Consider the following 26,349-nt stretch of genomic DNA (forward strand, 5'->3'; position numbering starts at 1 on the left):
TTTTAGCTTTAGTCTAATTACAATAATGTTTCTTGTATTAGGAACCTAGATCTCTAGCGCCTCCAGCGTAGTACCAATGGAAGATCCTTGCTACCTCTACGTATTTGATGTCTAATGAGTAGGTCTATTTCTATGTACCACTGTGGCCACTGTGGGTACTACCACTATCTTCTTGTCTGCCTATGTCCTTAAATGACAGCGGAATGGTATGTAACGGCCTATTCTAGCTTGTGATTAATGATATTATTGCCCCTCGGGCCGATTCAAAAAAAATCGTGATTGCTAAAATTATGGAGTTTTTCTTTATATAATTTCCTAAATTTACTTTTCGGTAATTTAAATTTTGAGGTTTTTTAATATAAGTCCAATTTCATTCCTTCATAATGGATGCAGCCATAGGTAATTTTCTTATCAATCTAGGTCCATTGACTTTTGTCGTTATATTTTCATGCCCATTTTGCCCCTTGAGTAAAGTATAGAAAAAAAATTAATTGCTTTTAAGCATTAATTTATTCATTTTTTACAATTTGAATTTTGAACTTATGATGAACCTGCAAATAATTCAAAATATAATTAGTACTATAAAATTAGTAAATAAAGATGGGAAATCAACCTAACTGGGAGGTACAAAAAAAAGTTCATCAAAACATTCTAGCTAAAAGATACGTATAACCTAAGTAAGAGATATAAATTTAAGGATTTCTTCTAGTGTAGGTATACCATAAGTAAGAGATATGTACCTAAGTAAGAGATATATGATTACGGATTAATGTTATTTGATTCCTATAATTGAGATATGTACCTAAGTAAGAGATACAAATTTACGGATTAGATTTCTTCTATTGTAGGTATACCATAAATAAGAGATATGTACCTAAGTAAGAGATATATGTTTACGGATTAATATTATTCTATTACTGTAATTGAGATATGTACCTAAGCAAGAGATATAAATTTACGAATTTGTTTTCTTCTATTGTAGGTATAAATATTAATAGAGATACATACGGTGAGAAAAACTACCTATTTATGAGGTATATTGAAATGCTGAATTTTTGAGCTCTTAATACATCTACCACAAAAATTGCGTAATGTTTACCTTAGAATAAGGTTACAATAGTGGTTTGTCAACCTACAATACATATATATATATATATATATATATATATATACATGTGTGTGTGTGTGTTTTTTTTTTTTTCATTTCTAGTTTAAAGGTAAGTTAAGAACGAAATGTAAAAAGAAAAAATGAAGAAGAATAAGAAGATCCAAATGAACAAGAGCAACCACCTACGGATGGAAGGAAAAAAAAATCGAACACCAAAATGATCACAATCGTATAGGGCCGACAAGAAAATACCTTGACCATAGAAAGCTTAATGTTAAAGAAGGAGAACCACGTTCATAAAAAATATGACATTACATACAAGAGCCATAACAGCCATAGCCATAGAAGCTTTGGTGTTGAAGAAGAAAAGCATTACCAAAAAATTGCTTTACAAAGATTCCTAACTTATAGAAAACTTCTTTTAAATTAGAATAATTTTAGGAATGATTTACATTAAATATAGCAATTCCATAATTTTATGCTAGATCAATAAGAATAATTTAAGAAAGATATATATCAAATATAATATTAAATTACTAATCAGATTGTTAATTTTAATCCTATTAATTCTTGCCTTTTATGTGCAAAGACATTCAATAAGGGCATATTAGTCATGTAAGAAAGAAAAATTGATGAGGATTGAGTTAGCAAGATGAAAAATGAAATAAATCTGAGGTGGCAGCTGAGTCATTGAATTGCAATTAACAAAAAAATTGATGCAGACTACAATCAATATAGGGTCTAGCTTTTGGACTTTAATCAAATTAACTCTTAAATTTTATGTTTTACTTGCAATCTAACTTAAAGGTAGAGGTTTAAGTTTTTAACCCAACTAATATATATATATATATATATATTTTTTTTTAATTACAACCTAAAGATTAGACATATATGTTTAGCTAACCTGAATTCTAGGAATTTTCATATCAACCTATTTATTAGAATCATTTTTCACATCAACCTCTTTCTTAGGTATTTTATAATTGCAAGTTGACCATGTTTATTAGGTTGAAAGTCTCTGTGCATATTATACCTATATGCATACCTATATAATAAGGTACCTGATCATCAAAATACTTTTTCTAGTTAATTTGATTTCAAGTATGTATCTAATATATAGGAGGTTTATTTTTTGTTTCTTTTTGTATGACACCTCTATATTAGAATCAAATTTTTCTTTTTGTATCATATACCTCTTTGTTAGATTTTCTACTATATTATAACTATGATCGTAGAAGAATAGATCCTTTTGTAGCTTGAAGGTTTATGGTGTTTAAGCCTCACTTGCATATAACTATTTCATAGGTAAATTAGAAATATAGTAGTTGAGAGTGAAAAGCTATCATGAGATCAATATGACAATATACCTAAATAGAAGAAGAAAGTAATCCAAGAACAAGATACATACCTTACAATTAGACATTTTTCGAGTATGTAGAGAGGCACTGAATGTGAGCCTAGGAGTGAAAACACAATAACAAAACTTTTTGCCCATTTCCTAACCCCATCTCCAAACCTTTTCTTTTCTTTCATAACATTTCTTTAGTTCTCCCTCAGAGACACAAGTGAGAAGTATCATGCATGCTTGCCTTTGCCCTTTCTTTCAAGCAAGAAAAATATTCTTTCTCAGTGTTTGAATCAAAGTCTCATTCCATCTTTTGAAACAATAATTGATCCAGTCAAGGAAAAGAAAATTGAAATTCTATTCGGAAAATACCTACATATAAGGAAAACAAGAACTGAAATTTGTGCATATATAGAAATATATACTCAAGTTAGTAATCACAATATAAACCAAGGGAGAAATTAAGGATGTAATTGATTATGATAAAGTCAAAAAAAATTGATTTTTCATATTAATATTTCAAATTTAAATGGATGATAAGATTAAGGAAGATACTTAATTTAACTCTCTACCATCAAAAGGGCAACTTAGATATATCAAAAAAAATGAGAAAAACTATTAATTATATGCATACACTCTATATGGAAGGTTTGCTTATGTAGAGTGGGTGTAACTTGAAATAACAATAAATATGGTAATCTACATCAGATACTTTGCTTGGCTGAAATTAGTTTGAGGGAGAATATCACAAATGGTCACTCAACTTTTACCCATTCGACACTTTGGTCACTCACTTTTTAAATATATCACTTTGGTCATTCAACTTTAACTCTATTATTCACTTTAGTCACTTCGTTAATTTTTTCATTAAAAAAAAAACTTTGTTTGCCACAATATCAAGGATATTTTCGTCCAACCAATTGTAAAATATTGAGAAGTCTAAATTGGAATGATTGGAATAAGTAATTAAAGTGAGACAAAATGTCCCTTAGGTGACTAAAGTGATTGAAAAGTAATAGTTGAGTGACAAAGTGATATATTTGAAAATTGAGTGACCAAAGTGTCGAATAAGTCATAGTTGAGTGACCATTTGTGAAATTCTCCCTTAGTTTGAAGTAACGAACAATCTAGCAGTGTTGACCTGCTTTTCCAAAGACGACTTCGCTTGCTTCCAAAAAACTGTTCTTGCTCTTCCGATGGAACAATGTCGATTGATTTGGAAGTACATGACCAAATTCACCCACAAAAGACTTGGAAAAGTCTCATACATAAATTTTCCATCCCATGGTAGAGAAAATTATGTCACAAAATGAAAACAGAGTTGATATGTCACACTATTAGCAGACCTATGATTATGACTGGCGATGTAGGAGAGACTCAAGATATATGAAACTAGTTGATCAGTTCAAGAGGCTTAGCAAGAAGCCAAAATATGTTTTCTTGTTGATCAGTTTTTGCTTGTGGAAACTGATATTGAGTTTCCGGGTTTTTTATTTTTATTTTTTATTTTAAGAGGATCAAAAGGTTTCACTCCTGCCCTCATGGTGACTCGAACCCATGACTTCGTACATAGGTAGTGGGTGCTCTAACCACTGAGCTAACACCACTTCGTGGGTTGAATTTGTCAACCTCTTTGCAACCGTTGATCATGCTAAAAAGACTGTAAATGCTGACTATAATATGCAGAGGTTTAGATTGAAATCAACCTTAATCTTTATCATACAACAACCAGAATTCCAAACTATTTGAAGAGCCTAAAGTAATCGCCCAAACTCTTGGCCTCTTTACCAATACTAATGATTGTCTCCTAGGCTGGCTAGTAGAATTAGCATATATACTTCTTTACTGGTATAATGTTATTAAATGAAATAATTATGTGTTTGATGAAATGTCTATATTATGTTGTTTGTCGTCTTGGTTGATGTGCCATGGTTGAGGCCATGGAGCTGCAGCAACAGACAAGAGCAACTAGTACTAGTGCTAATGCATTGGAAAGTAAGTATGATGAGGTGAATGGGTGTGTGTGTTTGGTGGGGTGGTAAGGCTTTGGTCTCATATATAAGAGGTCAGGAGTTCGAGCCCCATCATGGGTGGGAATGGGGTGGGGTTTTTTTTTTTTTAAAAAAAAAAAAAAAAAAAAAAAAAGTATGATGAGGTGAATTTCATCTCCAAAATCACCACCATTTTGAATTGGTTATGGTGTTGAGATTCGTAAGTTCCTTTTGAGGCCTGACGACTAACTTATAGGATAGCAAATAGGATTCAGATGAATCTGCATCAGACACTATGGTTGGTTGAAAGTTTGAAGTAACGGACAATTGCTTATGTTGACTTACTTTCCAAAGACGACATGACTTGCTTCCAATAGGGCAATGTTGATTGATGTGGAAATACATGAACAAAGACACCTTGGTTGGTTGAATGTTTGAAGGAAGTAAAGGACAAGCACTGTTGGCTTGCACAAATTTCCAAAGACCTGCTTCCAATAGCACGTACTGTTCTTGCTTTTCCTGACAATTTCGACTGATTTGTAAGAACATGACCAAATTCACCCACGAAAGACTTTGAAAAGTCTTTGGCATAAATTTTCCATCCCATGGTAGAGGAAATTATATGTAACAAAATGAAAAAAGAGATGATATGTCACACTATTAGCTAACATATGATTATGACTGGGCGATATCCTCTATCGATCAGCACAACAGTTGAGAAGACGGCAATGCTTGATCATGAAGAAAATCCTTTGCTAGAAATTATCTTCAAGAACATTATTTTGAAAATGATGATCAATATTCAATATAGTTTCCTGAGACTGCAGTGATGAGCACAGCAAAAGTCAACTTAAGACCAATCAGAGTATCAGACCATGTCATAAACTTGAATAAAATTGGTATTTTGGTAGGTAAATATCGTAACATGCTGCCTCATAAAGTAATTATTGGAAACGAAATGGAGAAAAATAAAGAAATAATATTGTTTAAGAATAAGAGATTCGAAAGAGATTGTAGAGAGAATTGTGTGTTTTTTCATTGATAATAGGAGCCCTATATATAAGGATTACAATGTACATAGTCTTGACTCTTGGGATACAAGGAATCCTATTCTTTTTTCTTTCTTTTTTTAAATAATAAGATATTAGGCGATATTAGTTCCCTGGAGGCAGACAATGTAGGGAACAAGTCCCACCCTCAATCCCTAAGGAGAAAGGTCTGCCACACTCTGGGAACCCACCCCCCATCCCCCTATTTTTATTAGATGAAAAGAAGCAAATACAAAAACAGTTGGGGGGACCAAACCAAAACCCAAACTGAAATAAACAAGGAAGATGCAAACCCTCTTGCCATAAACAAGCAAAGGAAGAAAAAACAAGTGAAAAAACAAAAATACAAATACAAAAGAAACCATCAACAAAACCTATAATAAAACATAGAAGACTGATTGCGCCCATAATGACCAGCAATAAAAGAAGGAAGATCATCCCACCATCTATAACCAGCATTGAGCGCCCCATGATTAGCAAGAGCATCAGCTACAACGTTCCCCTCCCGAAAAGTGTGAGAAACTCTAAAATGAATCGTATGGGTGAAAAACAAACAGTTAGACCACGTAATCCGTAGTCTCCACGGAACCAACTTTGGATTCTTGAAATACTGAACCACAAGCATAGAGTCTGTTTCAAGCCAGATGTGGGTCCAACGCTTAACCCAAGCTATCCTCAAAGCCTCAATAACTGCTAACACTTCCGCATCAATTGCACTAAGAGCCTCCACATTTTTAGCAAAAGCACCTCGAAACTGACCCTCTTTATCTCTAAATATCCCCCCAGATCTAGCGGTGCTATTGTCACGAAAAGAACCATCTGTATTAACCTTCAACCAACGAGTTGGGGGGGGAGTCCATTGTACTGGAATATATTTTGGAGCCTTTATAGTCAAAGAAGAAAGCCCTAGAACAGCAAATAAACCTTGCATTCTCAAAGAATTAGAGCACGGCAGAAAGTGAATGGAGGCAGACTCTCACAAAGAAATTAGAAACCAATGCTGGAACCTTGCTAAATTAAAAGTAGTCTCATGAAACCTGATTTTGTTTCTTTCTGTCCATATGCACCAGACAACATTACAGAAAGCAAAACTCCATAGAATTTTTGAAGAGCTAGCCATCCCATTTAGAAAGTCTAGAGAGAGAAGATCAACAAGGGAAGTACTTGGCAGAATCCTCTTGCTGAAGAAAGAAGCAAGGCAACTCCAGAAATCATGGATTAAATAGCACTCAAAGAAAAGATGATTAGAGACTCACCTTGTCTTCGGCAAATAGAGCACTGAGAACAAAGAGAGATTCCCCTTCTTACTAATAAATCATCAGTTAAAATCCTCTTGTTTAAGACCTTCCAAGTCACCAAGCTTTTGCGGGGCTGCAAAGCCTTATTCCAAATCAAGTTGCACCAATTTACTGAAGGCCTAGGTGGCGAGAGAAACATGAAAGCATCCTTTATTGTTAAAACTCCAGCTGCGTTTGATGGCCAAATGACTTGGTCCCCTACGCTTTCCAGAGGCAACACCACCTTAGAAATTCGTAAGTAGACTAGGAATCTAGAATTTTCTCTCCTATTTCAACAATAGAAAGTAAACCTAGTTTGACAAGGCACACTAAAGTCAACATTCTTCAACAAATATAACAAAAAGATATCTGGGTGCCAGGAGTTGAACCTAGAAACTCAGTTGCCAAAGTTTAGTGATGAGCTATGCTAGATGCCTAGGATATAATAAGATCACTTAAACTTTTTTATGTTCACAGTTCTGTTAATAGTTCATAAGCAATTCTCTGCTTGAAAAGTATTCATGTCTCTTGGAGCACAATGTAGTTTTTAGCCGACAAAAGCCACATTAATATTCATCAATATCTATTACAGGAGACACTCAAGATATATAAAACTAGCTAATCAGTTTTTGCATATGGAAATGGATATTGAGTTTCCGGGTTTGAATTTCTTAAACTCTTTGCAACTATTGATCACACTGAAAAGAGAATGCAGATGCTCTCTATGATATGCAAAAGGTTGGAATGAAATCAACCTAAATCTCATACAACAATAAGAATTTCAAGCTATTTGATCGAAGAGCCTGAAGTTGCCAAAACCTTGGTCTCTTACCAGTACTAATGAATGTTGTTGGAGACATCATTGAGTATAAAATAAGTGTAAATTTGGTGTATGATGTCTCCTACTCCCAAGTATAGGAGGTCAAGCTTTAGTAAAGGGAAAGTGAGAGTATCATACTCAAGGGATTGAGTAACTCTACCCTAACTAGATTACCACGAAAATAAACCTATAAAATACATGCAAATCTACCTTTTTACAAATCAATAGTCTCAGAACCCAGCAAGAATGATATTCACAATGGTAAAGTGGTGAATTAGATTGATTGATTTTAGAATTTACGCAAGCAAATTAAAGTAAACAAAAATAAAGTAAGCAAATAAAAATAGAGACTTTGATATAAGAGATAAATAGAGACTCAGACATCACACCTAGGCTTACTCATGCACATAATGAAAACTAAAATTAATGTAACAACATGCTTTGATACATTTCTCTTTAGTGCTTTGATGAAGTTACCAAGAAACCAACAAGTTATTCATGCAATTTAACAATCTCTTCCGAAGCAAAGCTAAATTACACAACCTTTATATCATTCAAATCTTCCGGATCCTAAATGGCCTATGATGCCATGAGCCTAATTTCTTCCGGAACCTAAACTCACAATATCATGCTTTAATTTCTAGGTAAGAAAGTCAAGCAACTTAGTTCTTCCCGTAGGAATAAGCTAAGCCACCACCTATTTAGCTATACATGATCACGGAATCAAGAGTTTATCAAGTTCATATTTCCGATTCCTTAATTTCCTAAAGCATGCTTCTAGGTGATAAATCTATAAACACACTTAGGGTACATGAATGTATAGTAGCCAAAAGATTCAAAACATGCATAAACATCAAAGAACATAGGAATTTACATTGTTTTGTGCACAAGTTTAGCCCTAGCCCCAAATTCAACTACTCACAACTCATATTTACACAACTATAAGCCATAAACATCATAAACAAATCAAAGAGAGCAAAGAGTGGAGAACAAGTGATATACCCACGGATTTGACTCTTTTTGGAGTCAAACTAAAAGTACAAGATGTCTCCTTGCCTCCTAGATGCTATATGAGAAGAGAAATGCTTCAAAGTACAGGGATTTCAATTTCTAAAACTCAAATCACTATATAAATCCACAAAATCTCAAGAACAAAGTAAGAACAAGGCTTGAATGTGTGAGAAACAAGATAAGTGATTGATCAAAGTGTGTAGAAATTTCGGTTTAGGTGAAACCCAAGTGTCTACACACCTTTCTCTTACACAAAACTCAAATAACTATGTACAAGGTATGAAAAACTAATCTAAAACTAGAGAAAATAGAGATTTTGATGCTCCAAAATGGGGGAGTAATGAGGATGCATGGTTTTGGTAGAGAAGAAGGGTTATTTAAAGGTAAAGGCAATTCTAATCAAGGGTGGAGATCAAAAGGAATCAATGGTGAGATGTGATGGACAAATGTGTAAGCACAAAATATGGATCTAGTCTTTGACTCCATATAAAAATGACTTAGAAAGCCCACAGATATTTTGGTGGTGGAGATAAAGTAAGGGTATAAGGATCATTGTGCAAGGAAACAAGGCAATAAGTGGGAGACAAATGTGTAAGATGTAAGAGGGGGACCACTTGTCATCTCTTAAATTTTGAATTTCAAAATAACCTACACTTAAAGTCTTCCCACCAAAAGTCTCTAACCCTAGTCAACAGCTCTTCCTTATCCTCTACACATGTTCTTGGCGGCTAACTTGGCCAGAAATTATTCTGAAACAGTTCTTGTACTCTTCATAAGAAATTATTCTCAGGATGTCTAAAATTTTTCTGTAAAATTTCATCTCATTTGGAGTTTATTTGGTCAGGTTGCCGCTCCTCCCTCCTTGCCTAACTCGGTTTTTCCTAGCCGGAGTAGGAAAATGTGCTAAAGTTGACTTTTTAAGACATTTCCAAACTTCCCCATCATTTTCTAACATGATAAAGAAAACACAATAAATATTTATAGGATTATTATCACAAATGGTACCTGAACTTATCTTCTATTTTATCGATGGTACATGAACTTCAATTTTGATCACAACCAGTACCCGAACTTTTCGATTTCATTTTAAATGGTACCTAAGGCCACCTTCAGTCACTATTCCGGCCAAAAAAGTCAAATCTTAAAAAAAAAAAAAAAAAAAAAAAACAAGTTCAAGGCAAGTCTATTACTAAAAAATCATCACTATATATGATTGCAACCCTTGAAATCATCAAAAATCATCACTATGATTGCCTCCCATGCAGTTTTTAGTCGGAATAGTGACCGGAGGTGGCTCTAGGTACCATTTAAAATGAAATCGAAAAGTTCAGGTACTGGTTGTGATCAAAATTGAAGTTCAGGTACCATCGATAAGATTGAGGTATAGTTCAGGTACCATTTGTGATAATAACCCATATTTATAATTATACACAAAGGTTAAGAAAAAAATGCAAGATTAGGGGAATAATTACTAGATAATTATAGACCTAACAAATGTCTCCTTACCCGGTAAGTGGAATTAGCATATATACCTCTTATTCCAGCCTCAATGATTATAACACTTCATGAATAAGGACAGACATTAACTTGGGAATTCTTTTATCCTACTTTTTTTTTTTCCATATAACTAGGAACAAAATGACCGTAGTACTGATTTCAAATCTATAATAAGCACACTAGCTAACAATATGTCTTTCAAAAATCATTTACAACTAACAAAACTAATAAGTGATGTTGCTGAAAAAAGACCATGAAAAGAACCATAATTTGTTTATTTGTTAGGGACATAATAATAACTATGACTTACCTGATACTGCTTGTCCCTTCTCTAAAGCAAGAGAATCGAACAGGTTTCATCTTTTAACCCAAAACATTGAATTATAGTAAAAAAAATATTGTATTTCAAATGTTACTAGTATAAAAGTGAAAACATTCTGGTTTCAAGAATCAAGTATCTTGATCCTATGCTATTTGGATCTGACAAAGGACTTTTTTTTTTTTTTTGAATAAAGGAATTATCTTCATATAATAGGAACTCAATAGAGTTTATTACAATCGTAGTGTAACACCGCCAGAAAATAATTTTGGAGTGCCATCAAGCGATAAGAAAATTGTGCTAGCCTCAAGCCAAAGTGGTCATTACATACCCTTTCGCTGTCATCTAGGGACAGAACAAGAAGGTGTGCTAGTACCCACGGTAGTACATAGAGATAGGTCCACTCATTGAACATCCAGTGCGTTGCTATTTCAGGATAAATTGAATCCTCCTTCAGTATTATTCCAGAATATTCTTAGAGTCATTGGCGGTAAATAGAAGCGTATTTAGTTGAAACAATCCACCGGGGTCCCAGATGCGAAACCCTAAATTACTCAGGCTCATCAAGTTGGGCCACAGTTGGGCCCAAAACAAAAAATTAGCCCCACTTGCTTTGGACACCCCAAACAAAGGCCTCCATTTTGATTTGGGCCATCTAAATGATTTGGACACCCCACCAAAAGTTTACATCCCCTCACCGGTAGCCATCACACCAGTATCTTCCACCACCGCTCCTTGAGGACAGAGTGCAAGACTTCGTGCCCTTGCCATTGTTGATCAAAGCAGGTGCCCATCGCCGGCGTCTGCAAAATCTGAGCCTCTTGCTTCACCTGCATAACAGACCCAAGCAGCCCAGCTTTGGGCAACAGAGTCGTGACAAAAATGACAACGCTCAGAGCCACTCTCCGCAACCATCATTGAATGGAGCATGAAGCTTCCCACAGCCTCTCGGCCCCCATCTGCATATCTGAGTACCATCGCCTCGCCTGCGTGCACCGAACCAAATGGCCCAGCCATTGCCTCTGACCTAGCTTGTCTCAGCCAGCCATCAGATGCGCTCAAGTCACCATGATCTGCACTGCCTCTCACAGCCGCTTCTAGAATCAGGTCTCCCATCAAGATTTGGGCTTAGTTTGGGATTGCTGTGCTGTGAGGGGAAGCACTTCCGAACTTGCTGTGAGATGAAGCACTTCCGAACTTGCTGTGAGTAGAAGCAGCTGAGGTGTTTGGTAAACTGTTTTTAAAAGTGCTGTGAGGTCCAAAAGCAATTTATAGGTGTTTGGTAAGTTGCAAGGCAAAAGTGCTTTGGCTGGGTATAATTACCAAAATGGTCATACATGCTAAGATATGCTACTAAAATACTTAATTTTGTTTTTTGATTATGTAACCATACCAAATTAAAAAAAATCTCATATATTATTCTTGTACCCTTGGTTGGACCAAATAAAAAATTTACTTTAAACCCTTCAATATGCATATTATGTTTTACTATTACACAAAATCTCATCTAGAATATTTGGATTAATTTTCCGACCATAGTTCAATAGAACCATTACACAAAATATATTAAAGTCACTTGAAATTTGCAACTAAATGCTAAATAGATGCATTCATTAGACTTTGTGCAATTGCATTTCTTAACACCTCCATTTCTTATCTTCCTGGACCATCTCCATCATGTTCATTATCCCCCATCTCTTCACTAGTCTCTTCACTTGAGTAATTTCCACTTTCATCAAAATCAATATCTAGTTGAGCATATCTTCTTATGTAATTATGAAGAGCCATAATAGCAATAGCTATCTTCACTTGTTTTTCATAAGGAAAATGTGGCATATCACGTAAAATACTTCATTTCTTTTTCCATACTCCATTTCAAGGATACGCCATCATCAAGTTGGCTAACATTAATCATCAAGTTCAATATTTCAAGTTTTAGATAATCAATCAAAAAATACCTGATTGATCAAATTGTGCATGAACTAGAAGTATAATAGCAAAACTACAGAACAATGCACAAAAGAGATGTTTGACTATAAGCTTCGTCTCTCAAATTCTCTTATTCTACAACAAAGTACAAATATACATATCCACGAACTTATCCTCTCAGTGACGACATCTGATTAAATTGAAGTGGTATATTAAAGCTTAGTATGGCACCTGCGAAAGAATAATACAAATAAGAATGATCCTAGTTTACAAAAATAAAATCAGAAAATCTATGGATGTTCCTTTGGCATCAGTTGATATATGAGTGGCGCTTTCAGTTGCAAGAACTTTAGAAAGACCAAATCAGCTATCTTGGCTTGCAACTTTTCATTTAACAAGATATTGGAAGCCTTCAGACCTCTATGGACTATAGGTGGCTTGCAACCATTATGTAGATAATCCAACCCTGCAAAATGACATTTCAACTATGGTAACTGATGATGATCGACTTAATTAGTTCTTACGTTGATGCTTTTATTAAAATTTAATTGCAATTCAGTGTTTAACCTCGTGCTGCATCCACCGCAATCCTTCCAAGTCAAAAAGTCCAATGTTAGATCTGCTCCAAAGATTAGTTAGATATGGTGATGCACTAGTTACAGGTTATAGAATTCAACTATTTTTCTTAAGATGATCCTGGATTAATGAAGTACACTAGATACGCACATAGAACATCAATCTAATTAACCAACTCATCTTAATGATCATTAATTATCACCTGATAAATGTTGCTGCAAATTTCCATTGGCTACATACTCAAAAACAAGTGCCATAGTGTCACCTTCATCGCAGTAACCAATGAGAGATACCAAGTTTCGATGATGAGCATAGTTCAACCTGCAATTCGTTATGGCCATGACAGTTAGCAATATAGTGATTTGAACAGCTCACTACTAACTTTTTGTTTCAGCTATACATCATTTCAAGACCAAACAGAACAATAAAGAAATGGCAAACAATGGATTAAACATTGCAATATCGCAACTCTCATGAATCAAATGCCTTGCACGTGTTATACAACTGAAAAAAATGAATGAATGAATGAACCCAATTTAGAATATCAGAGGACGATTGTATCCCAGATGAGTAGAAACCAAAATTGGGGAGATAGCATGGACATAGAAGGACCTGGGTTTTCCACTTAAGATGCCAAAATTACGAAACCAGTATTTTACTTGTTCTTCTTCAACCTCTAGAACCTGGGTTTTCCACTTTTTGTTTCAGCATCGTTTCAAAACCAAACAGAACAATAAAGAAATGGCAAACGTAATGGATTAAACATTACAATATCGTAACTTATCATTTTCCTATTCCATGATGCCATGGCTTTCCAGTAACACACAAGAATCCTCCACTAAAACACAAAAGTACAAACCCAATTTCAATTGGCTCCAACAAACCCAATTTCAATTGGCTCCATCCCATAATCGAGAAAGCTAGAACACACAGAAAAAGAAACACGAACTCAAACAACCAACCAAAACAAACTAATCTTGCAATATGAACTCTATGATGCTCAACCATATTTGTTGTGGAATCAAGTCATCAACCCAACCATTGTCACACAGAACACACGTTATTCTGCAGGGCTTTAAGTTTGACACTAATATACAAAGGTTGAAATATATACATATAAACGAACCAGTAGCGCAAAAAAAAAAAATCCCAGGTAGCATCATAATCAAAGAAATGAAATCAAACTACGAAAATGTGGAGGAACTGGAATTGAATTGAAAGAGTGATTCTTACTTACCCCGTCTCTGCCTGCGGAAATTTAGAACCCAAAATACAACAAATTGACCAAATCTAGAAACAGGGCCGCAGCTCTTGTTTCGATCTGTTACTACTTGTTCTGCAGGGGACGCATATAGAGAAAAGTAAGAACTTGCGACTCAATTTGCTGCTGGGTTTGATACAGTGGTTCTTCGTAGGCTTGCGAAGATGTGATTAGGCGAAATTGATGGTTACTCGGTTCCCTCCGCCGCTCATGTCAGTGGGGTTTTCGCCGGATTGTATGACTAGAACAGATCCAGGAAAAAGAAGGAACTTCGAATGGGATAATATATGCTAGGAGGAGGAAAAAGAAGGAGGCCGGATGTGGAGAGTGGTTCTGATGAGGAGCTTACCAAGTACGAAAGGAGGTTGAAGAAGGTCCGGGAATGCTTTGGGTTTGGGGCGTGTGGCGGAGGAGCAACGGAATCGGGTTTTGAAGACATAGGAGAGATCGATCGATGGGAAGAAGGTGTTGACGCTAGAGGAGGCTGGGAAGACTGGAAGAGAGAAGCTGAGAATAATAAAACCCTATCTGGGTCGAGGTTAAAAGATGAGGACATAATTGGAAAAGAGAGTAAAATTTCATTAAATGAATCCTGTTCACTCCGTGTTTCCGTGAAGCAGTTTTCCAAAGCTGGTAGTAGGCTGCTTCTCAATTTCAGCTTTGAGGAGAATCAATTCGGACCAAAAGCCGCTTCTACACACTTTACCAAACACCATAGCATTAGCCCAAAAGCAGAAGCAGGTTCAAAAGCACCTCCAAAATCAATCCCAAACTGGGCCTTGGTTTGGTTTGAGCCGCGCCTTACATGGACGAATCCAAAAATCCTAATTTTGCACCCATCTATCCTTGGGTTTCAACAGAGTAGACCATCGATCAATCTCATTTACATCACCCATTTCACTTTGGCGCAAAGCAAACATGGGGATGCAAATCTGAGGGCTAGATTTGGTGGTCGCCATACAAGATCGGCTTTGGAGGGCCATCATCAGGTGGCTTAGGAGGGAGACCGGTGACTGCCACCATTGATGGAACACAGAGGTCCAGAGCCTAGGGTCTGGGGAGAGTCGAGCCATAATACCCCTCCAATCATAATTCTATATCTCTTCTCCTTTAAATTGTAATTGATAAAGGACTTAATACATCAGAGAACAAAAAAAAAGTTAAAAATTATAATTCATCAAAGCAAGCAAAGCAAAGAAAAACAAAACTAATAATTTCATATAATTAAGGCTCTCATTATCAATCAACACAGGCTTTCAAAACCCACAACTAGTACAATCTCTTAGGACACTTCTCTCTTCTAATCGGTACATTGATGTAAATTTCTTCGTAATTCATGAAACAAATTGCAATCTTCAATGATTATGCTTAATGTTGACATTAAAAAATAAAAATAAAGGTTTTTTTTTTATAAGAAAATACAAGGAACTTAGAAATAGTCTCCTCTCAGACAACCATGCCCGAGATTATCAAAATGAACAGCCCTAGCAATCCTAGATGGGAGCCAAGGTTCCCAACTCTTTTCTCTATTACAGTTTAAGCCAAGATGAGCACAAGCAACTGCCGTAAAATTTGGTTCCCTAAATATATGCTTGAAGGTTATGTCCTCAAACTTCGAGGCAATGTTGTGAATGTCCTCAATGATTTGCTGTATTCTCCAAGGGGGGCTAAACTTTTTTGTGATTGCATCAATGACTAGTTTTGAATCTCCCTCAACTTGTAGTTTCCTCACTCCTTTCCTTGTTGTGTGCTGTAAGCCATCTCGTAGAGCAAGAGCCTCGACCATAGGCACTGAAGCTCTTCCGCCATTTTTAGAGACATCAACAATTGGCTTGCCTTCATGATCTCTTGGGATGAATCCGCAAGCCTCTGACGAACTTGAAACAGACCCATCAAAATTTATCTTTACATACTAGTTTGGAGGAGGACGCCATCTTATGGCACCTTGGGGTTTTTGTGAAACTCCTCCAGCATTTGGGAGGTTGTGATTCTCATAATTCTTTAGGGTTACTGCAGCAGCAATAATGACAGAAGCTGGCTGTCTTCTGATATTCCTGAAAGAATAGTCATTCCTGGCTTTCCAGATTTGCCAGCAGATGGTTAGCATTCTCATAAAGAGATTCTTATCATAGTTCTTCTTGATAAAAAGGGACTTAAAAATATTTATAGTCATTGCTCCTGTTTATCTGACTACTCAGATTGACCAGTCTCCATACTTCTCTTATGAAGGGGAAGTCACCAAATAGGTGGTCTGCAGTATCATTATCAAAATTACATAATTGACAACTATTGTCATTTAGATAACTATAAATAAATAAAGGTTGTTTGAAAAGAAAAATAGTTCCGGTGCCAGGAGTCAAACCTGGAAACTCTTAACCATAGAATTTTGTTTGAGCTACACTCGGATGATATGATATGTATACAATTCAAAGATAAAAATACACCAACAGTCCCTCAACTCTTGTGCACCAACCAGTTTGATACCCAGACTCACAAATGTATCAATGTGATACCTAAAGTCTTATATTACTATCAACGACATACTTCCGTTAAATTTCCGTAACGGTTCTGTTAAAGAGCTGACGTGGCAAGCACGTGAAGAAAACAGAGATGCCAAATGACCAAAATAACCCTCAATTTTTACCCACATTTTAATTATTTAATTTTTTTTTTTATAATTTCCTCTCTCATCTTCTTCTTCTTCTTCTTCCTTTTTTTTTTTTTTGAGTTAATTCGATTCAATTCCTTTTTGTTATATAAAAATTCGATTCAAGTCCTTTTTGTTATATAAAAATTAGATCTAGTCCGCACATATTTTCTTGTTAATTGCGGTCCATTTGCTTTTTTTAATAGTCCATTTTGCCCTTGGAACCAAATAAGGTAAATAATTTCAAATTCACTAATTAGATCACAATTTTAGCTCAATTTTAAATTTTAAATTCAAATTCCAAAATTTACAATTCATCAATAATAATTTTCAGACAAAGAAGACTGAATGCATTCATATAACTCAATATACCTAAGATGTAGGTCTAATACGTATATACCTACATTATAGGATGAAAAACATTAGAACAAAAATTCAAACATTATTGCTTCATTTGTATCTATATAGTAGGTATTTGAAGTTGTATCGTAGAGATTTAATCTACCTAGGCATACGAAGCAGGAAAACAAAACATAGAATATATTCTCAATCTAATCAAAAGGTACAAATATGTATATATAGAACTTATACCTAATTACAAGATAAAATGTATGAAAGAGAAAATGTGAGATAATGAGAGAACCTTAGATATAGAGATAAATGTGAAATCTTACTTATAAATAAGGCATATAAATGTGAAATAAAAATGTCTAATCAAATTCTATGACAAATATAAGGCACTATGAATAAATCCTAGTGGATTTAGTAAAACCAATGGAGGATGATATGACTGTAAATCCATGTAGTTGAGCTTGAAAAGGATCATACCAAAAATAAAGAAGTCCAAGCTCGATCCTGTTGGACGTGTATTCATATATTAACAATTTTTCATCATTTTGAATGCAACAGCCCAGAAGCTTTACAAGATTACGGTGCTAAAGTTTGGCTATCAGTATAACTTCATTTTTGAACTCCCTCATTCCTTGACCAGATTCCTTGGATCGCCTCTTTACAGCTATTTCTTTCCCTCCTATCAATGTACCCTATTGATCGTTGTTCATAAAAGTCATGAAATTTATCATAAGGGTAGCTCATTTCAATTTGCATACAATTGCATTACCTTGTACACAGGTCCAAAACCACCTTGTCCCAGTTTGTTATTGCTTGAAAAGTTATCAGTGGCATCAGCAATAGTGGTGAAGTCAAATAGCGGCAACTCCATGTCTTCCCTTTCTTCTTCACAGTAATCCATTCTGCAATCCAGCAATCTTCTAACATCTTAATAGTGGATATCGTCATCATGAATCATGAATGTGTTTTAGTCAATGGTTGTGATTAGATAATATCATAATTGCAGATCACTAATTATGGAACAATTATAAAGTTTACGATTTTGGACTAAAGGTAATATACTTTAGTTATCAATTTCAAACAAGAAATCAATTGGACAATAAAATATTGCTAATGTTACGTTTTTCCATAAATTTCAAAATATTGATTACATTGCAATTAATCAAGAATACAATAAATGCCTTTAAAATTAGTATTTTCAGCTTTTAAGATATTTAATAAGGGTATATTCGGAATGCACGAAAATGAAAATTGGTAGTGTTGAGTCAGCAAAATATAAATGGAAAGAAATCCAATGTGACAGTTGAGTCATAGGACCGCGATTAACAAAAAAAATCAACCGGACTATATCTAATAAGGGGTGTGAATTTTGGACTTAGATCTAATTAACTCTTTTTTTTTTCTTGGTTGGCAACTTGTAACAAAGAAAGGAAAAAACACAAACCAGAAAAATAGAACCCCGGTGCCATTTTCAATTATGAGGTCCTCAACAGCTCAAATCACCGTCTGGGTTTTGCACATTTCAGTTTTAATGCCATGGGCCATTGTGTTTCTAAAGCACTGAATGAAAATATCTTCAAAGCTCTGATCTTTTTGTCCATTGTTCATGCATTTCGATCTTTAACCACTCAAAATCAGATCTGAGCAGCTCTAATCTCATCTGGGTTTTGCTTCTTTTCAAGTTTTACAAAAAGTGTTGCCACCGCAGTGGTAGTTAGAGACCTGCGAATCGAGGAGAAAGAATCCAGATCCATTTTGCCTCTCCTCTGTGGCTTTGTATTTGCAGATCGTTTTTCTAATTTCTCCTGTCTCTTGGAGAACCAGATGGACGATGTATAAGGGTAGAGTCCAAAAATTGTACCTATGTTGCCAGGAAAGAACTACCGATGGGTGGTATGTCATCTGCGTCATCAACTTGGAGCAATTGTTATTGATCTCCTGTGATTTTACAGAATCTTGAAGAACAGATTAACAATGCAAGTCAAGGATATGATCAAGAACATGCAACTTTGCTCAAGGATTTCTGGATCCACTGCTTCATCAAGAAGCGGGCAATATTGTTCGAGGATATCGTCAGCAAATTCAACAAGAACAAACTAACATTGATGCCCAGAGTCAAGGATATCTTCATCCACCCACTCATCAACAACTTCTTCCAAAATCCAATTAAAAGCTCAAGGTTTCTACGTAAGATGGAAAGAAAATTTCAAAAAGACAAGACAATTGATGTTGATGTGAATCTGTATATTTTTGGATTCTGGGCTTATGATTGTGCTGAGGAATTGGCCATGAGAATAGAGAAGGTTGAGAGTATTAAAACCTTCACCTTCTAATTGTAAAGGATGAATATTTCTAGTAGTTCCAATAATCTAGAAGCACAATGTACGTGAGGGATTGGCTTCTTGTGATTGTATCTAACAAGAACCACAACCTGTATGAAGTCATGAATTGAGATACCTCAACATTGCAGAGAAAGAGGCGAGGAAGAACACCGAGAAATCAGTTTCCTATTTTGAGGCACTATCCAGTAAGCTTATTTCCAGAACTTATTGTTGATTTCCCCGGCTTGATGGATTTTTATTTGGCCTTGGCTGCGAAATTAAGTTCAGAGTGAGAGGATTAATGAACTCATTGAATTAATCTGGGTTCCTAGCTTAGGATTTTTCGTTTGGATATTTTTCTTTTTTTTGTCAGGTCCAAGTTGAAAAAGCCAATAATTTATTTCTTTTTTTTTAAATGCTTAAAGTATGATTTTGCCCTCAAAATTTTAGTCACATGTATGACACGTGATCATTTTTAACGGAACATTAACGGAAGTATCATGCTGATACGAAATTTTGAGTTTGGGTATCACATTAATAGTGTTGTGAGTCTGAGTATCAAACTGGCCGGTGCATAAGAATTGAGGGACTGATGGTGCATTTTATTTTACTAATCCACATTGAGCATCAGCCTTCAGTCCAGCCCAAGCCCAACGTTCTTCCAGAACCTTCTCTTCCCTTCCTGACCCTTCCATACTCTTTTTCACAACTACAAAAACCTAGGGCTGGGCATAGTAAACCGAGTTACCGAACCCGGCCCGATCCCGAACCGAAAAATGCATGACGGTACGGGCCTCATTTTTGAATTTCTCGGTTTGGTACCGTCCCGAACCGAAACAGTAAAAACGGGACGGGCTTCGGTACCCAAAACTCAAACCCGAATTGGGCCCGACCCGTACCGAATTATATAAATATTATATTTATTTTGATTAATTCTATTTATTTAATATCTGATTGGTCCATTTTCGAGTCTATACTTCTAGTATAGACATGAGCACACTGAATGCATCATAACGGTCAACTCGGTTGGGTTTCTGGCTATCGCCAGTTCGCCACGAACCAGTCTACGTCTCCACGATCACTTTATCCACTTCGATGAGTTCGATCCCCAATTCTGAAACCTAATCCCCAGTTTGATGAGTTCGATCCCCAATTCGATGAGTTCGATCCCCAATTCTGAAACCTAATCCCCAGTTCGATCCCCACTTCGATGAGTTCGATCCCCAATTCTGAAACCTAATCCCCAGTTCGATCCCCAGCTCTCACACTCTCACAGTCTCACTCTTTCAGCAATTCATCACAACCATCACCAATTCATCACAATCTCATCACAATCCTCATCTCATGGTTGATTCACCAGTCATCAGTTCATCACAAATTCTGCAATTCAACATCACAGTTGAAGAACAGTATGGCTAGAGGGAAGAAGATAGTGGCTCGACCTCGACCAACAGCTTCTGGTCTTGAGGATTCTTCCACAGGAACATCACCATCTTATCCTCGAGCTGGTGAAGCACAACAACAATTATTTCAGCAGATTGAAGCTCAAGCTCAAGCTGAAGAAGGTGCAAGTCAACCTGAAGCTCCTCCATCTGTAAGTGAGTGTCCTTCTACTGCATCTGGTATCAAACGTAGTTTTGTTTGGGAGCATTTTATTGAATATGATAAGATTGAGGTTCAAAAAGATGCTGAGGGAAATGATATTGAGATTGTTCATAAACGAGCTTATTGCAAATATTGCCCTAGGGGAAAGGTAGGTGATTTTGCTGTGGATAGTTCTAAGAATGGTACTTCTGGTATGATTAGGCATATCAACCAAAATTGTAGATATTATCCACCTAATGTGGATAAATCTCAGAAAAATCTTGCTGGTGATAAATCAAAGGGAAATAGATTGACCACAGTAGCTTATAACCAGGATGATTATCTAGAAGCTTGTGTAGAGATGATTGTGATTGATGAACTGCCTTTTAGTTTTGTGGAAAAGAAAGGGTTTAACAGATTTTGCGACAAAGTCTGTCCTCTATTTGATGTTCCCTCTAGAAGGAAACTATGCAGAACCTTTCTAGGTAAGTATGACAGTTCAAAGAAGGAATTGAAGAAGATTTTGAAGCAGTATAGGTTGAGCCTCACCACTGACACTTGGACAAGTGTTCAAAATGTCAATTATATGGTGCTTACTGCCCATTTCATTGACATTGATTAGAAAATGCATAAGAGGGTCATTAGTTTCTGTGTGATTCAAAATCACCAAGGGCCTACTATAGGAAAGCTTATAGAGGAAGAATATGATGATGATGATAGCAGCTTTGCAGCTTACTTTAAAGAACCAGAGGAAGAATATGATGATGATGGGAATGTAGTACCAAGCAGGAATAAGAGGAATAGAGTTGGACCACCAGAAGATGAAGATTGGGATAAGGCAGAAGTGTTTGTGGATTTCTTGAGGGTGTTCTATGATGTCACATTGAGGGTTAGTGCTTCATTGCACCCTACTGTGCACACAACTTTCCATGATGTGATTACCATGGAAAAAAATATAGAAAGCATGTTTGTTCTACCTGGGTTTGCAACTGGAACAGAAACTAAGCAAGTGTTGATGGACATGGCAGGAAATATGAGATCTAGATGGTTAAAGTATTATGGATCATTTCATGAAATTAACCACATGGTGATCATTGGCCTAGTATTGGATGCAAGGTTCAAGTTGAAGAATGTGACTCACATCTTCACTTCTGAGGGTTTAGGTGATGATGAGGTGCAAAGAAGAACATTGGAGATTAGAAACCTTCTTATGGCTCTCTATGATCAGGTATTTAACTTGTTTGTTCTATAATTTTCAGTCTTTTAGTTGGTTTTAATTGGATATTAATAAGCTGCCTTTTTTTTCTTAGTATGTAATTCATGTAGATGGAGGCAGACACATGGTGAGGCAAGGCTCTCCAAGCTCTTCATGTAGTACTCTTACAAGCAGAAGCAACAATAGTAGAGGAGGTGTTAGGGGTCAGCTCCTTAATGATTGGAGGAAGGTTGTACAATCAAGTGCAGAGGCTGTGGTGGCTCATGAAGTAGATCAATACTTGAATGGTCCATTGGAATTCACTGATGATGAAGACTGCTTTGACATCTTGTGTTGGTGGAAGGTCAATGGCCCAAAGTTTCCTGTGTTAGCAGCAATAGCAAGGGATGTTCTTGCCATTCAAACCTCAACAGTGGCATCAGAGTCATGTTTTTCAACAGGAGGCAGGGTTATTGACACATTTAGGAGCTCATTAACTCCAAAAACTGTGGAGGGACTCATTTGCATGCAAAGTTGGATGTTAGGTGATGAAATCGCAGAGATCCAAGATGATTGCACCATTGAAAACATAGAGTTTTATGAAGCTGTTGAGCATGGTATAACTTTCTGTCTTGTTTTCAGTTTTAGAGTCTTTTCATTTTCAGTGCTTTGACTTGTATCATTGAGAGTTGATGAGTAATTTTTATTTTTGCAGAGCATGAAAGCACTGCATCTAGCAAAAATGTGTGTCCTGCTCCAGTTCCAAGAGCTAAAGGGAAGGGAAAGTCTGTTGCAGCTGGTAATGTAATTGTTATCTAAACTGTTTCAGTTTAGTTGTCTTCAATTTTTAATGTTGTCCCAACTTTATGAGTTTATGTATTGATTCTATTGAATAATGAACTATAATGGATGAAGTGTGAACATTGTAGCAGCTTGTATTCTTGATTTCTTGTAATGCAGTCTAGTAATTTTAAACTTTTAAGCAGTTTAGTTGATGTGTGAATTGTGAAATGTGAACTGAATGTGAAGTTAAGATTGTCTACTTGAGTAATTGTTGTCTTGTTAATTGTTATGCACTTATGCAGACTTGTAACTTGTTTTGCAGTTGTGTGCTTGTTACTTTGTTAGTGTCGTAAGTTGTACTGTTGTTGTTTTCTACTTTTGTTGCTTCAGATCAGCCTTGATGGATTATTGGATTACCCTTGATTTATGATGGAATGATGGAAAATTGGGAATCATGGAATGATGAGATTGTTCATTTGAATCATATTTCATACATTCATTGATTCATAGGGCTGGAATGATGGAAATTGGAATTGTTCATTTGCAAATGTGCAGAGTTGAAGACCTCAAAGGCTGAAAGCTACCAGTTTGCAAACTAAAAAAATTGCCCAGTTTGCAAACTTTGAAAGCATTTGTTTTTTTTTTTTTTTTTCGGGTTGTTGTTCAGTCCCGATTTGGGCCCGAGCCCGGCCCGAAACCGGTCGGGTTCGGTACAGTCGGTATCAAATCCAAAAAGTGCCTTACCGGCCCGGCCCGTACCGAAAGATAATTTCGGGCCCGGGATCGGGTATACCTCAAAACTGGCCCGTCCCGGCCCGTGCCCAGTCCTACAAAAACCTCCAAAAACTCCGGTCCACATCCAAAGAATCCTCTCTCACTATTCTCACTTCTAATTTCATTGCGTGCTCTCCAAGCTCGCTTCTCAGCTTCAATGGCTTCCTCCCTAGCCCTCCGCCGATTCCTCTTCTCCAATCTCCTCCCCAAACCGCTCTCCTCCTCCGCATTCCGCCCAATCCGCGACGCCAAACTCTTCAACACCAACGCCGCCCGCCACTACGACTCCGATGAAAGCGACGAAACCGACCTGGACTCCTACCGCCGCCACGATTGCTCTCTCCCTCGCCGCCGTGACAACTTCATCTCGGGTAATCGTCTACTTAACTTTCTCAATTCCGTTGTTTATTCGTTTAAATTTTCGGCAATTACGTTTCTGATCGAGTTTGCTTTATCGTTACAGATGTGTTTGCTCCTCCTCCGTTCTCGGTGGACCGGAACCTGAGCCAGGTTCTGAATCTGGTGGACCAGATCTCGGAGAACCCCTTCCTCTCGGCCACGCGCCGCGGTTGGGACGCGCGTGAGACGGAGGACGGTCTGCATCTCCGGTTCGAAATGCCGGGGCTGGGGAAAGAGGACGTGAAGGTTTGGGTGGAGAAGAACACTCTGGTGATCAGAGGCGAAGGCGGACACGTGGACGGTGAAGAAGAGCCGAGGAGGTACTCCACCGGAATTCAGCTGCCGGAGAAGATGTTCAAGACGGACGGCGTCAAGGCGGAGATGAAGAACGGCGTGCTGAGGGTGGTTGTGCCGAAGATTAAGGAGGAGGAGAGGAGCGACGTGTTTCACGTGAGGGTGGAGTAGTGTAGGGATTGTGCTACGTCGTTTTGGGCCGTGTGAATAATTGTTGAGTTTTTTGTGATAGTGATGAGTGTTGACTGAGCTAGTGTAAGGTTTTCATTTCATTTCCACAAATTTCAATTCGAGGAATGAATGAAAGATGGTAACTTTTTGGGAAATTAATCCACGTGCTTTACTCTTTCACCGTGAGAAAGTTAATTGCAAGCTCTTGCGCTTTTCTGTTTTTTGGATCTGAAAATTCAATTGCGAGCTCAACAATTGAAAACCCAAACTAGACTAGAACCCTAGACGGCCGCTCTTACAATTGCAACAAATATTCGTGGGCCTTGACCCTTGGGCTGTGGCCCTAAAGCTTGACTCTCTTTTGGTAGAGGAGAGAAAAGGACCAAAATTAGGTCAAATTAAGTAGACTGAAGAGATGGAGAGAAAAATATTTACGGGAAAGAGGTATTGGGTTGGAGTTATCAATGCCCATACAAAAATTGAGACATCAAGTGGGCACATTGGAGAGTCGATAAATGGTGCTTGCTACATTTTTTGTTTTCTTTTGCGAGGACAACAGAATTTGTGAACAAAAATAGCTAAAGAAACATTCAAATCATCGGTTGATTAAATTTTTCAATGTCAACGTTTTAGACAGATTATACCTTCAAACAACTACGTGCGGTGTACTTTATTTAGTCAGTCAGATAAATCGACTGATCTGATCGCCTGAAGACCTTCTCACCTTCTCATATATAAACAAGAAGATAATGCAAAGAAAACTATATATCCATAAATAAATGAATGAATGGGGAGAATAGCTTGAGGCCTAAGAATCAATCAATGCGATAGTCCAAATGCAACTATTAAGCAAAAGGGCCCAAAATAAGTAACTCAGATCCAAGAGCGGAAATTTCCAATCTCCTTCCGCATGTCTAGGCGTGGGCGACCATTACTGGCCCAAACGAGACGTCGACTGGAGGTCCAAAGAGAGCCAAGAATCCCGCGCCAGATGGCGCCAAGAGACTGCCATTATGCCACGTCATTGAAACGGTAAGCCCAAAAAGGCCCCTGGTGGGCCCCGAAATTTCAGGGAGGATATACGAAACTAGCTCGGCATAATTCCGTTTCTGATATGCGAATATTCGTTCGTGATCCGCCCGATTTGTACTTACCCCGGCGACAGAGTTGAATACTTGAATGTCTAGTTGCCTCCCGTGGTGTGCGGAATTACGTTTTTGCCCACACTAATGAGGCTGGTAACATTGATTGATTTGACCTGATTGCCCTTTTAACCAGGCATCTCGTGCGCAGTAACACAACATTTTACCCTGGGGCTATAAAAAGCAGTTGGAATCGGACATCGCTTTATAAAAGATATATTCCAAATTAATTAATAAAAGTAAACCCCCACCATAAGATCAAAAGTCTATATACATGGTCCATCGCAGTGCCACCTGATTCATGTGAAACCATAGTGACCACTATTTAACCTAGCTATCAATTCACACTTCACGGGGAGAAGAGAAGCCCCGCATGATGGTTGTCAACGAAGAGCTGATATTGCCAACTTTCTATCTAACATGAGAAAAAAGAAATTTATAAACCTCGTGAATTAAATGTGATGTTGTAAATTACATAAGCAACATTTGTTTTTGAATCCTAGTT

At 36.9% G+C, this 26,349-nt stretch overlaps 2 protein-coding genes across 2 annotated transcripts; both read left to right on the forward strand.

The window, feature by feature from the left end:
* The first annotated feature begins 21,711 nt into the window (after positions 1 to 21,711).
* LOC121049843 (zinc finger BED domain-containing protein RICESLEEPER 2-like) lies at positions 21,712 to 23,212 on the forward strand. The gene is made up of 3 exons (XM_040508090.1): positions 21,712 to 22,314; positions 22,397 to 22,898; positions 22,997 to 23,212. Exons 1-3 carry the CDS (start codon positions 21,712 to 21,714, stop codon positions 23,098 to 23,100), a joined length of 1,209 nt encoding a protein of 402 aa, XP_040364024.1. The 3' UTR covers positions 23,101 to 23,212.
* A 696-nt stretch (positions 23,213 to 23,908) lies between these two features.
* LOC112180939 (heat shock 22 kDa protein, mitochondrial) lies at positions 23,909 to 24,857 on the forward strand. The gene is made up of 2 exons (XM_024319522.2): positions 23,909 to 24,209; positions 24,302 to 24,857. The coding sequence occupies exons 1-2, from the start codon at positions 23,996 to 23,998 to the stop codon at positions 24,700 to 24,702; spliced, it is 615 nt and encodes a 204-aa protein (XP_024175290.1). The 5' UTR covers positions 23,909 to 23,995; the 3' UTR covers positions 24,703 to 24,857.
* Positions 24,858 to 26,349: the final 1,492 nt, after the last annotated feature.

The sequence above is a fragment of the Rosa chinensis genome, chromosome 1 (assembly GCF_002994745.2).
Source record: "Rosa chinensis cultivar Old Blush chromosome 1, RchiOBHm-V2, whole genome shotgun sequence".
NCBI classification, from domain to species: Eukaryota; Viridiplantae; Streptophyta; class Magnoliopsida; order Rosales; family Rosaceae; genus Rosa; species Rosa chinensis.